At 40.1% G+C, this 13,061-nt stretch overlaps 1 protein-coding gene across 4 annotated transcripts in view; it reads left to right on the forward strand.

Moving 5' to 3' along the window:
- Positions 1-2,410: 2,410 nt before the first annotated feature.
- The window catches only part of kctd15b (potassium channel tetramerization domain containing 15b), a 29,595-nt gene continuing 18,944 nt past the window's right edge, over positions 2,411-13,061 (forward strand). The window contains exons 1-3 of one of the 4 annotated variants that reach the window (XM_007552127.2): positions 2,411-3,330; positions 5,617-5,792; positions 12,729-12,873. In XM_007552127.2, the coding sequence (XP_007552189.1) occupies positions 3,322-3,330; positions 5,617-5,792; positions 12,729-12,873 (330 nt within the window). In that variant the 5' untranslated portion in view covers positions 2,411-3,321. The other 3 variants (XM_007552126.2, XM_007552128.2, XM_016671547.1) reach the window with 3 other exon arrangements.

A 13,061-nucleotide genomic window follows, 5' to 3' on the forward strand; every position in this document is an offset into this window, starting at 1 on the left:
CTAACGTAGACAAATAATTTTCTTTTTAAACATGTTTGAAATTATTTTCAGGAGCACACACAAGATGAAAGGACTTGCCTGCTTCATTTTAACATACGGGTGAAAGGGAAACTACTAAGCATACATTTACATGTAGATGAAACTAAAACGCGGCTTGGTACTATCCTAATGTTGTTTTTTACTCGCAAAACATTCCGTGCTGCTGAAATAATCAACATTTTTACAGTTATGATTGCAAGTTCAGGTTAAATATGGTTGATTTGTTCATCTGCATGTTACCAGTAGCTATATTTAACATGCAAAGGGCAAATACTATGGAGCAACAGGGAAGATATTCCAAATGTGCTAGGCATTTCTGGAAGACTGCGGGTTGTGTTTGAGGAATGTTTTTGCATGACTGACCAGTAGGTGGCAGTGTCTAGAATAGCACACTAGAGTCCAATAGTAGCTAATATAAATGTGCCACCCTCACGCAGAAGAAAAAGCTTTTATTAGCGGTCCACTGTAGTAAAGGGTTAATTGTACTTTTGGCTTAGAAATGCATTTGAACCCGTGTGTATTCAGCGGGATAATCCTTTAATGAAAACATTAACAGAGTTGCACCTGCATCCTGGGGACCAGACATCAATAATCTCATTACTTAGACCAAATTAACGTCAGCTTCTTCTTCGTTCTCCTTGTTAAAGGAGGGGGGATCTGTTTAACCCTTTACTCTCCTCAGGTCATGGTCAAGAGGGCAGATATTTTTGGATTTTTTTCCTGAAATCTCAGAGCTGTATGCAAATACTGAAGATGACCTACTTCCTCCTCTCAGACACTGATAAAATCCATAAATTAAGGAAATTAACTGATGGGGCCTGGGGCCACTTTGTAAGCTATTTAAATCTTTAAATTTACAACATCCCTGCATACTTCATGTAATTGAACTTACTCCAGGCTTGTTTCCTTTAATGAGAAAAAAAAATCTGTTTCTCCCCCCTACAGTTTTTTTACCTCTGGAAACAACAAATCTGAGCCAGAGGGTTTGACGTGGGAACGCTCCGAGGCGTGCTCAGGTCCCTCTAATTATACGAAAAGTTGGCCTGCCTCTAGCAGAGACGCATGCTCACACTCCTATCACCATGGCTGTCATACATCACTAGCAATATCGCTTATTTGTATCATTTAATTGCTATTTTCTTTTTCTTTTTCTTTTTTTTTGTTGCAAAAAGTCAGGCGGTAATGCGACAAAATCCCCAAAAGTTCAGTGGGGGGCACCCATAAACATTTGGGTGTTTTGCAATATCCTAAAGAGAAGGAAGGATGTTGCATAAATAAGTCACAATATTTATTTATGTTTAGTGCATTTTTCATCCTTTTTACAACTTTTTGTTTCCAGCAAGCTTGAACACCATGAGAGTTTGTTGAATGTCCAAAATAAGTAAAACATTTTTTTTTAAGTTAAAGTTCAAAAAGGGAGGTTCACGCAGGCAGGGATTTCTGTATAAAGGAGGAGGAAGTCAGTTTTTTTTATTTTTATGATTCAATACAAGGAAAGACATGGGCGGAAACAACAACCATGGGAGTATTGCAAGGTGAAAACTACTACTGACAAAAATACTTTTGTAAAAATAACTGCAACCAAGCAAACAACCTTGCTGCTTCAGGACTTGGACAACTTCCTGTGAATGATGGAACTATGGATTCTACCAGGAATTGATCAACAACTCATCCAGGAGGTCAAAGATTAACCCAAAAACTACGTCATTAGCTCTGACGTCATGGTGGTCTGAAGCATATAGGTGACATATAGAAAATAAAAACAATTGTGACAACAATTGAGTCATTAAGGAGAGAAAATGTTCTAACAGTTTTGTGTGTAAATGTCGCCTGGTGCAAAAATCTAACAAATAAAATAACTCGCAATGAAAATAACTAGTAAGATTTTTTTTAAGTAACACTTCATTGTTTTCAAAACTCTAGAGTCCAAGGAAGGTACTGCCTTGAAGGAGACTGAAGCTCTGACTGCTCCGTGTAGATCCTGTGGACCAGTAACAAGTTTCTACACTGGTTGGCGCCAAATATCAAGAAACCAACGTGACACCTCTGGAACGAAGCTGGTACAGGGTAATTACTGGGCTCAATGCTGCATCAATTATTCACAGTTATTTACCCACAAATAAACAAACACAGAAATAAATAAATAATCCTTTCCTAAGGTGCGAACACCTGCTTCACCCACCCTTTCTCTTTCTTCGTTTCTGCGCTCGCTTTGTGTCACTCTTCTCTTTGCTGGGTAAAATAACAATAATCAGCCTCTATCTTCTTTTCCAAAAACTAAAAAAAAAAAAAAAGTCTGGAGGCTGCCTGGTTTTTTCACTTGGGAGAGAGGAGGAGGAGGAGGAGGGAGTTGAAGAGGAGGGGGGTTCTGTGCAGATATCTCCATCTAAGCCCTGCGCTATAATTGAAATGGCGCATTTGGCTGCAGGCAGGTTGTGAGGGCGCTTTCTGCAGCAGCATGCATGCATGTCCATGAACGTCATTTGATTTTAATGGCCTGCAGGAAATTTGGCGTTACAACTCCAGACATTAAGGCAGGAGAGGGAGAGAGGAGGAAGGAGTGAATGGGGGAAGAGAAGGGACACTGAAAGATATTGGCTCAAGGATATCACTTCATTTTTACATTTTTTTTTTTAACCTGAGACTTTATCAACAAGTTATATGCTGTCTGAGTGAAGGACTATGGCTGCTTGCGTGGTTTAAAACTTTCCATTCAGACTGAAGATGGAACTGTATTCCTTTTAGCTGGACTGCCTGAGGACCTATTACATCAGACGAAATGACAATGATTAAAATCTGCTAAATCTAAATCTGAATCTGACACTTCCCTGTTTGGATTCCTGCTCCCCCTCTAAATCTCAACTTCACGCCGCTCCACTTTTTTCCGTCAAAAAAAAGAAAGAAAGAGTTTTTCTATCTGTGAAGTCATAATTTGAGGAATAGTGGGGTATCACGTTCTCTTCCTTGAGAAAATTGCCCAGGCGAGAGAGTGGAGTTGAGCTAATTGTAGCCTAATCCCCGGCCCAGAGGCGCTCGGGCAGCCCGGAGCGAGAATTTTCTTTTTTAGCTCCGCTCTGTTATTTAGAGAAGGATTATTGGCTTTCTTTCCTCTCATAACAAACCACAGGGGCAGTTTTCATTTAGGCAAAGAAAAAAGACAGACAAGAGGCAGGAAAAAATACCCCCCCAAAAAAAACCGGGAGCAGGATTCCAACAAGAGCGCACATTTTTTACGCGTATCCGAATAAGAGCGGAGAAGGGGGGAAGGAGATCATCTCATCTATGTTCAAGGTAAGGACGCTTCCTGTGCGCCTTGGTACAAAGCGGCTCCATGAGGACAGGTCGAGACAGCCTTCTTGCGAATAGAGGCTTTAAAGCCACAGAGACTCCCCCCCTCTGAGAGCAGTCGACCCCGGCCACATCCGAACGTCTCATAGGAGAAAAAAAAAAACTGTTTTGCGGGATTTGATTTAAAAAAAAAAAAAAAGATTCGTATAGCTCAGCTTCGGTGCGGGGAGCTGGATGCGTGTGTAGTTTTTGGAGAAAAGATTGCGGGGGTTTTAACAGCTGGGACTGACCGAGGGCACGGATTTCATCTGGACTCCCTACAATGTTTGAAACGGTAGGGTGACTATTATATTACGGAATCCAATGCTTTTTTTTTTTTTTTTTTTTTTTTTTAGTCAAAGTGCGAGCTTTGCGACTGCGCTGAGCTGCATGGGGGCTGCTGCTGGGAGTGAGGAGCCAGCAGCTGCATTTTTTTGTCTTTTTTTGTTGTTTGTGTTGTCTGAACGAGTATGAGTTTTAATAAGCAGCAGGACATTTCACGTGTATATTCGGCTTTTAATTGTGGGGCAGGAATGAGACGCCATATTGAGCATTTCGGAGATTAAAGGCAGAGCGTAGGCTTGTGATGTTCGTGCCTATCGAGCTCTTTATGTTTTCAGCCTCCCGGTGGCATTTTTGACAAGAAGATTATGAGAGATCCGAGTTTTGAAAGTTGCTGCTGTGGTTTTGTGGAGCGACCTGCCACATATTGACTGCTGGTAGGTTAGAAGAAGCAGTTTAAGTAAAAAATGATTGTGCTGATTGGGTGTGATTAGTAGGGCAAGAAGGTGAATTATGGGTAAAATTTTCCATTTGTTCCTTATGCAAATCTCCATGCGTGATGTAGGTTTACTGACCGGACTGGTGCTGTGGACTTGAGAGAGAGAGAGAGAGACCGGTGATGGGACAGGCCCATGTGACAGGAGCAAAAACTTTAATGTTTCTCCAATTTGTTTTTCTTTCTGCATACCCCTTCTACCCCTTTTTTGACCTTGAATTTGAAATGCAATCCAGTCCCCCCATGGAGCCTCTTTCTGGGCCGTAGGGATCATTTGGATTCCTGCGCAGCTGTAAACTGATCAGCTCTGTACGTTTAATCGAAGTTTTCTTTCGCATTTTAGCTTTCTATACATATATATATAAAGTTTTTGTGTCATTTTAAATCACAGTCAAACGTGCCAGGAACCCTCATCCTTTTGTGACCTACAACTCTTTGCTAAAATGCTACAAATCGTGATTAGGCTTTCCCAACAGAGAGCAGGAACGCATTTTGTGGCCACGTAGTGGTTTGTTGGTGCAGGTTGGATACTAGACCCCCATCATCAAACCTCTCCTGTTCCTCTTTAACCACGACCAGAATAAAAACTCGCAGTGATTGGAAATATTTTCAAAGCATTTAATCAGTTGATCAGTTTCAGCTCACTGTTCTGGCCACTCATGCTACAATAAACTCTCAAACACCAGAGAGAGTGTTTGAGACTCTTAAATTCTCAGAATTCTGTCAGGTTTTTTTTTTTTTTTTTTTTTGTTTTTGGTCTTTTATATTTTGTTGTGTAATTCTCTCTGGAGTTTTACTCACAGCATATCAACTAACTGATCATTGCTAGTCTTGTCCGTGCGTTTTGTTGCGATCTGGCGCGTTTTTACGCGTTTGGTCCCTATAAATGCAGTCACGTGAGAAGCGATCACCTTGGAGTTTTGTGCATTGGGGCGTGTGTGTGTGTGTGTGTGTGTGTGTGTGTGGTGTGTGTGTAGCTAAGGTAAAGTTGCACCCCCTAACTTCCCTGCACTCCTCCCGCCTTGACTGCCTTCCTTCTCAGATTGGTGCTTGGCGCGTCTTGGCGCATCACGTCTAACACATAAGGCGACCTTTAATTAGAATATTGCAGCAGCAGTTTATTTTATCCCCCTGGAGGCTGACACCTAGCATCACCCACACCCCTCCTTGTTTCTCTCTCTCTTTCTCTCTCTCTCACACTCTTCCTATCTGTCTATCTCTCTCTCAGCCCTCTTCTCTAATAAGCATCCTCCTATCCTAGCCCGCGGTGCTGCATGAAAAGATGCAAACATACTTAATTAGAGCGGTGGCAATAATTTCCAAGCTAAATATGCGACCAGACAGACATGGAAGTGATCTGATAGCATTCAGAAAGGATATACCCTCTTCTTCCCTGTACAGGATCACTGTGTAGTGTTTTCCGCCCCTCCTTTACCTTTGTTCCCATGGCTTTTCTCTACACTTGCTTTCAGGAGGGAAGAAGCATGTCACGGCTGTCTCTGACCCGGTCCCCGGTCTCTCCCCTGGCCGCTCAGGGGATCCCTCTGCCGGCTCAGCTGACCAAGGCGAACGCCCCTGTTCACATCGACGTCGGAGGACACATGTACACCAGCAGCCTTGCGACCCTCACCAAGTACCCAGACTCCAGGTAAGAAACGTGCATTTATTATCCCGTTATTTATTAATTTATTTTACCTGATTCACTTAGTTCAGCAACTTATTAAGAACGACTGACAAATTAACAAGTGATGACTAATTATCAAACCCATTCAATTCAATTGAATAATGGAAACACGCACTTATTTAAAAATCGAATAAATCGATGGTATTGTTTCTTTAAATGAGGAACCGGACAAAAAATTGTTTAACCAGTGTCACTGTCGTTCAGCTGCTGTGTAACTTCAACAGTGAAGTCAGTTTAACAGCAGAAATGCACTGATCGGGATTTTCCTGGCGATACCAATTTTCTCTGTTTTTTTTTTTTTTTTTTGTTCTGGTTTATAATAAGGATTTTAGCATACAAATAGTTTAAGAGTGGGGAACGTTTTGACTGGAAAAAACATGAATTTATACATAATCATTTGCTTATGTATTTTTTAAATGAAACTTTAGAAAGAGCCCCTGAGTAATTTTTTTTTGTTGTTGATCAAATTAAAGATAGAAAGTTATGGATGTTTTTTTTCTTGAATCATTTATTGAATACATAGTTTTTTCTGTGTTTTATTTGCTGATTTATGTTTCCAGCTCTGACCAATTGAGCAGTGCACTCGTGCTTCAAAACTTGTGAAACAATGTATAGACATTTTATTCCTCTCTAAACTGAACTTTTAAACATTTAGTTTGATGGTTGTTAGATTGGTTTTGTTATTTTTTGCTGTCATTAAACTTAATACGTCTCAGTCAAGCACCCATTGAATAATAACAAACTGCCGTCTGATGTCAGACGTATCGTTCTTTGAAATTTTTATTTATTAATTTATTTAAATATAAACTCAGGCTCATGAGGATGCCACATATTGACCTTTTGCTGATTTATGAACAGTTTTATAATTGTTATTATCTGTACTTTAACACTGACGTGGCCTCAGGACAATTTGATACGGTCGAGTAATTTAGTTAACCTTTTTTCAGCCTGTGCTCCAACTCCTGTCTTACTTTCAGTTTTCTGCAACACAGGATTAAATGACAGATTAAGTTTAACAGGAAAACTTTTATTTTTTTCCATCTTGAACTCCCAGGTTTGCCGCCAGACAATCTGGTATTATAATATTCTATGCATAAATTTAAGAGAAGAATGAAAAGACAAAGTTTGATGATTTGCAAAATTAATTCATTTTATTAACTTAAATATTCTTTATTTTTTATTTACCTGTTGTAGAGGTCAGTTTTTAATGACTCATTCCTGACCTCATCTTTAAATGCTATCACATATTTAGGTGAGATAAGGAGAGATGCGATAATTTAAAATACTGTACAATTTGTACCCCAGGAACTAAACAAACATATTCAAACATATTATTGAAATAGATTATTTTTGTGCTTGAAATACAGACTATTATCCTAAAACAATGAAAGACTTAAATTTCAGGTTCTGGGATAGCAACATGCCTAAATAAAACTTCTCACCTTCTGTTTTAGCTTTTGTTTTTAGTGTCCCACTCCACTTTTTATAGTGGCCCACATCTGGACATGGCTTTCTGGAGGCACAGCTGCCAGTAAAGCAGTTTAATACTGGCTCTTCAAGGTTTTAGCTGGGATGATTCAGATTTGAAAGAACTAGTTGAAATAATCTATTTTATCTCATTATTAGCTCCGTCCTGAAACGGTTACTCCACAATCCACAGCTCTGAAAGCAAACAAAACTAACTCTGGAGCCTCCACTGATTTGAAACGTCTCCCCTTACATTTACAGCGTTTACGTCTAATGCCCAGTGTCATTTGTTGCATTGTAGCGCCTTCAGTTGTGCATCAGCTGAGTCCCCAGTGGACCAAGGTAAACATGCACCAGAGGATCTGCCAAATTGGCTACAAGAAAACCATCCATGTAATCCCCTGGTAATAAAATTATGATATTCAGTAAGTCTACTGACAGAAAATCCCTGACAGCTTATTCTTTTATCCCGCTGCAACATAACATGAGTTTTAAAAAAAAGAAAGAAAGAAAACGTCTCTGCCCAGGCAGCGGTTTAATGTCGGGGTTTTTTTCCCATCGAGATGATTTCCTGCTGTACTTTCAGCTGTACTTCAGGTTCATGCAGTGGGTAGTTTATCGTTTATGCTGCTGTGCTTCTCCACTGGTGTAAATTTACACCATACAAAGAAGTTATTTAAGCGGTAACACACACACATGCACACACACGTACGCGCATGCACAGTTCAAAGTCAGCACATAGCCAGTAGTCGGAGCATCCACACTGTGCTTTTACAGTGGGAGTAAAGACTAGATATCAGTGGAAGTTGGTTGGAGAGCTCTTTCCTCTTCCTCTCCTTTGCACACATGCTCCTTTCCTTCCTTCCTCTCACTCCCTCTGTCTGTCTCTTGCTGTTTCTTTCTCACTCTGGATCACACACACAAACACACACGCACATATGCATACACTCATTGTTTTGCTCCCTCTCCCAGCCTCCTCAGCGTACAGTTGCCCTCGGGGCTCCACTTTCCGCTGAAGCCAGAGGAAGGAGGGGCCCCTTTTGTGTGAATTAGGATAATGGCTGACAGCAGAAAGCAAAACAATTACACTGGCATGAGCATGTGTGCCGCGCTGAGCCGCGTTTGGTCGAGCAGGGCACCACGGGCGGAGCGCTGAAAACGTGACAACCGAATGAGAGCGGGGCTAAAAGACTTTTGAAGTCGCTGATTACTTTTAATAGATTGGCCCCTAAATAATGCAGCATGCCAAGAGAAAGTTAGTCTAGTAACTAATGTGCGGATATTCATCTTCTTCTGTGTGGGCCATATTAAGGGACAGGGGTCATGAAACATTGATGTGCACTCTGTGTAGCTCTCAAAGAGGACAGCCTCAGCAGTCACTTGAACAGAAGCTGAAGAAATTAGGGGAAATGTTCCTGAGACATGGAAACTGTTCTGGACGTTTTTACTTTCCTGTAAAGCTTTTAGTGGGCAAAAGTGAGACATTAAGAAAACATTTGTAGTGTCTGTCAATTGACCTGACTAACAGTGGCATTCTTCAGCTGATGTAAGCTTAATCTAAAAAAAAAAAAAAAAAAAAAAAAAAGTCTTCCGTTTTGTTGTATTCTACTCTGAAATGTTATCTAACAACATTCAGGTGTTTCCGTGCAACTGTGGGAATTAAAAGAAAAAAATTGTCCAAGGTACACTCTGGAAGTTTTCCCACCTAAACAGCACTTGTGATAAACTGGTTCTCGTGCTTCGCTCCAACTCTTTGCTCTTTTCTGGCACCAAAAAACTGATGAACGAAGGATGAATTAGGAATCAGCTGATTTTAACCAAAGAAAACGTGCCGTCAGCGTTGATCGTTCTGATGTTTAAAATGGAAAAGCGTTTCGACTTTGAATGAAGCTTCAACTTTTTATATCAGATTGTGCTCAATACGACCATTTATTATTGCAAAAATAATAAAACAAATATTTTAATTGAGATGATTTAACCATACCGAGGTACTTTGTTGGAAATAAATTTCAGTTCTTCAAACACATTTTTATATCTAGCTTTACATTGCAATCAATACATTTTGTTTCTGGTAAAATACAAATTTTAGTAATTCTTGGCATTATTGTAACTGTCAGTACGCTTCAAGGATGTTTTATAGTTTATATTCTCAAAATCTGCTATTTTGGACCAACGCTTTCTTGTGTAGTGTATGTTTTGGTTAGTTTTTTTTTTATTTGGGCGTTTGGTAGGAATATTTCCCCCTTAACTAACTGAAAAACAACGATATTAGGACTGATGACTGTTTATGTGACACATACAGTCATATCATGGTCATGCAGTAGGAATACGTTAGAAAACCTTTATTGGTCAGCTTTTGGATGAAAAGTTTTAACTACTACTTGAACTAACAGGGAGTGGAGAAGAGGGGGAAAGAATTCTGCTTTAAAAAAGTAAAGTTACGTTTTCAAAATTTGATTTCAAGTTGTCCTTGTTTTTGGAGAACCGTCCCTTAATGACTGAATGACTCAGAATCAGGCAGGGCCACCTTCACTGTCCCTCTGTTAGAAAGATGTCAGAGCGATTTGACTTTCAGAGATCTCTGCATGTGTTTCTGTTCCTCCATAACACACCCAACGGAGTTATTTCCATTAGGTGACCGATCGAGGTATAGCTTCCTTATAGCATAACAGAAACGAGGATAAGGGCTTATTAGCACAACATCAGAGGGTGATCTGTTCTCTCCTTACAGTGGTCAATAAGACAGGAAATGCATGTTATAAGTTCAGTCGATTTGCCATTTAGAGCTGCTGTTGGAGATTTAAGCATTCCCTCCCGTGATAAACTCAAACACCCAGCTTCTTCCTTCCCTCTGACTCTGTTTTTATTTAAGTTTTACATTTTTGTCTCAGTTCACCACTCCTTCATTCCTAATCTCTGTTCTACTCTGTTTTCCTCTCTTTAGCCCACCCCTCCCTGCTCATCAGCCTGCTCTTTTTTTGTTGTTTATCTCATCTCTTAATTTTTTTACATAACCACTCCCTCGCCCTTTTCTCACCACCTACCTGTTAATAACACCCCCTCCGTTCACCCCCCTCCACTCACCCCTCCAACTCAGGGATTTAACAAAAAGGGAAAAAAATGAGGAGACCAACAGACAAGAGGGAGTGGTGGAAAGGGAAAGAAAAAGAAAAACAGGCAGCATTTTAATTGCTTTTTTTTTAAAAAAAAAAAAGAAAAAAAAGTGGAGATGAAAAACAGAGTTAGCCTGGAGGGGTATGGTGAAATTCTAGCTGGAAGAATTGCAAGACCATATGAGAAAGGAACACCTCGGGCCAAACAGGGAGATGAGTATTGGTTTTTTATAAAGCATTTTGCATCGATTTCCAGAGAGAAAGCAAGCAAGGGAGAGGATGGAGACGGGGTGCGAGAAAAGAAGAAGGAGGGAAAGAAAGAGAAAAAGAAAGAAAGAGAGACAGTGAAAAAGAAGAAAGAGAAAAAGAAAGAAAGAGAGACAGTGAAAAAGAGGAAGAATGGCAGGAGGGGTGTGGGGGGGGAAGAAGCGTCTTTGCTTCCTCACACAGTCGAGTCAAAGAAAACAGAGGCGGCCAGTTTGACTTGATCGCTCAAGCTAAAAGAATCCATAAGACACGAGCTGGTTGTAAATTCAATAAAGTGAATTTGTGGTTGGAAACACGACTGCTTTTCGTATCCTTACATGCCTACTTTTCTTTTTTAGTAGAGATGCACTGATCAAGCGTTTTCAGGACAAAACCAATCTTTTTCTTTGAGGTCTGAGCTGCCAATTTTGAACAATTCAGTTTTCTTCCCTAAGAAAGATCTACTTCGATATGCTTGTTCTTCGATAAGACAGAATTTATGCATCAAAATATTTGACCATAATCTTATTCTGATATTTACTAAACCCAAAGAAGTCAAATGAAAGTACGTGTATATGTTAAAAGTAGGATTTCTCGGGATTCAACATTTCGATCGGCAGAGTTGATCTAGAGAAAAATTGGCTGACTGACTGGAGCATCTTTAATTTTAAGTATCTCCAACTAAGTTTATTAACTCCAGCACTTTGCCAGCACTGAAGGAAGCATCGGCTGGCCAATTTGCAAATTTCTTTCATGATTTCTCTTGTCACCACAGGTTTGTCAGCCAGCCTGGAAGCTGTTAATATGATTTAAACCCTGATTACTTAAAAAAAAAAAAAAAAAACATATAACGATTGCAACGCAGCAGCCTGCCAAGAGCTCTTTGTCAGTGAGCTGCAAATGTGTAGTGAATTTGTAAAAGTGGTTTTGTGCTGCAGATTGTCCACCTTGTTTATTTACACCAAGCAGACAGTTACAGCTAACCGTTAAATAAGGATATAGCAACCAGAAATGAGCAAACAGATAAAGTGGAGGTGTTTAGATGAGATTATTAAAGTGAGAGCTGGACCTGCAGGACATCCGCGTGAAGGCGAGGGGGTGGGGATAAATATCTGTCCATGGGTATCTGGAGGCGTGGGCCAGCACTGTGTGATGAAAGTTTAAAGATAATAGCAATTTCTACTCTTTGCCTTGATGAGCCCCTGTAGCCAACATCAAATAAGCTCTTAATCATGCAGTACACTGAAGGACGGGGGGAAAAACCCAAGATACTGAGCAGCAACAAGTGTCTTATTACTAAAACAAAGTTGGCTAAATTTAGGTGAATGCTTAAAAGTCTGAATCTAACTAATTTTTTCTTGTTAATTATCATGATTTATAATATGTAAAAATAAAAAATAAAAACATTAGCTGTAGCTTTGTTGAGATTTTTTATTGGGTGTGCATGTCTGCTCTACAACATTTACATACAATTTCTACATATTTATTTGCTGTTTTGCTTTTTGCTTTAGGGTCATCTCTCTCTCTTACAAATGGCAGAGTTGTTAAACATTTTCCAAACTGCAAGTCAGGCCGCATTGCATACAGTAGAGTGCTGCTACTAAATTCTATTTAAATTCATAGGAAAGTTAAACTGTAACAGTAAAATATATATTTTTTTCCCGCATGCTTCCCTCATTTTAGCATGTGGCCCTTCCCCATTTCCTGCCTCTGATTCATTTGCACCCCTCTGACAGATGGAATAATAGAGCTGTAATGCTACATTCATACTATTAATTTCTGTAAGTACAAGCAGCAGACGTGTGTGTGTGTGCGTGTGTGTGTTGTTTTAATCTCTTTGCAGAAGGGACACTTCAAACAAGTCTGGAATGGGGGAACTGTGCCTTAAGCCCCTTGTTTCAACCTGTGATGCTAATGCATTTCAAGCTTAGTGCTAATAAAATTGAAAAATAAATGGAGGGTAATTGTTTCATGCATTTGAAGGGAGCTGGCTCATTCCATTATGTGGTTGTGTTTGTGTGTGCGGCTGTCTCTCTGCGTGTGTGTGTGTTTGTGTGTCTGTTTCAATTTTCAGAATCAGTCGCCTGTTCAATGGCACCGAGCCCATCGTGTTGGACAGCTTGAAGCAGCACTACTTCATAGATCGGGACGGCGAGATATTCCGCTACATTCTCAGTTTTCTGAGGACCAGCAAACTGCTGCTTCCAGAGGATTTCAAGGTATTTCTGCCACTGTGTGTTTCTGTCCGTCTGTCCTGGAAAACCTGAAGTAGTTCAAGGCATAAGTGATTGGAAAGTGAATTATTTTAGATTTTTCCAAAGATGGCACACTTCGGTTTACTCATGTTTGTGCTTTTTAATGCTTCTCTGTCCTCTCAAGGGATACAGTGCTCTGCAAAATTGTCCAT

This window comes from Poecilia formosa, unplaced genomic scaffold (assembly GCF_000485575.1).
Source record: "Poecilia formosa unplaced genomic scaffold, Poecilia_formosa-5.1.2 Scaffold46, whole genome shotgun sequence".
NCBI classification, from domain to species: domain Eukaryota; kingdom Metazoa; phylum Chordata; class Actinopteri; order Cyprinodontiformes; family Poeciliidae; genus Poecilia; species Poecilia formosa.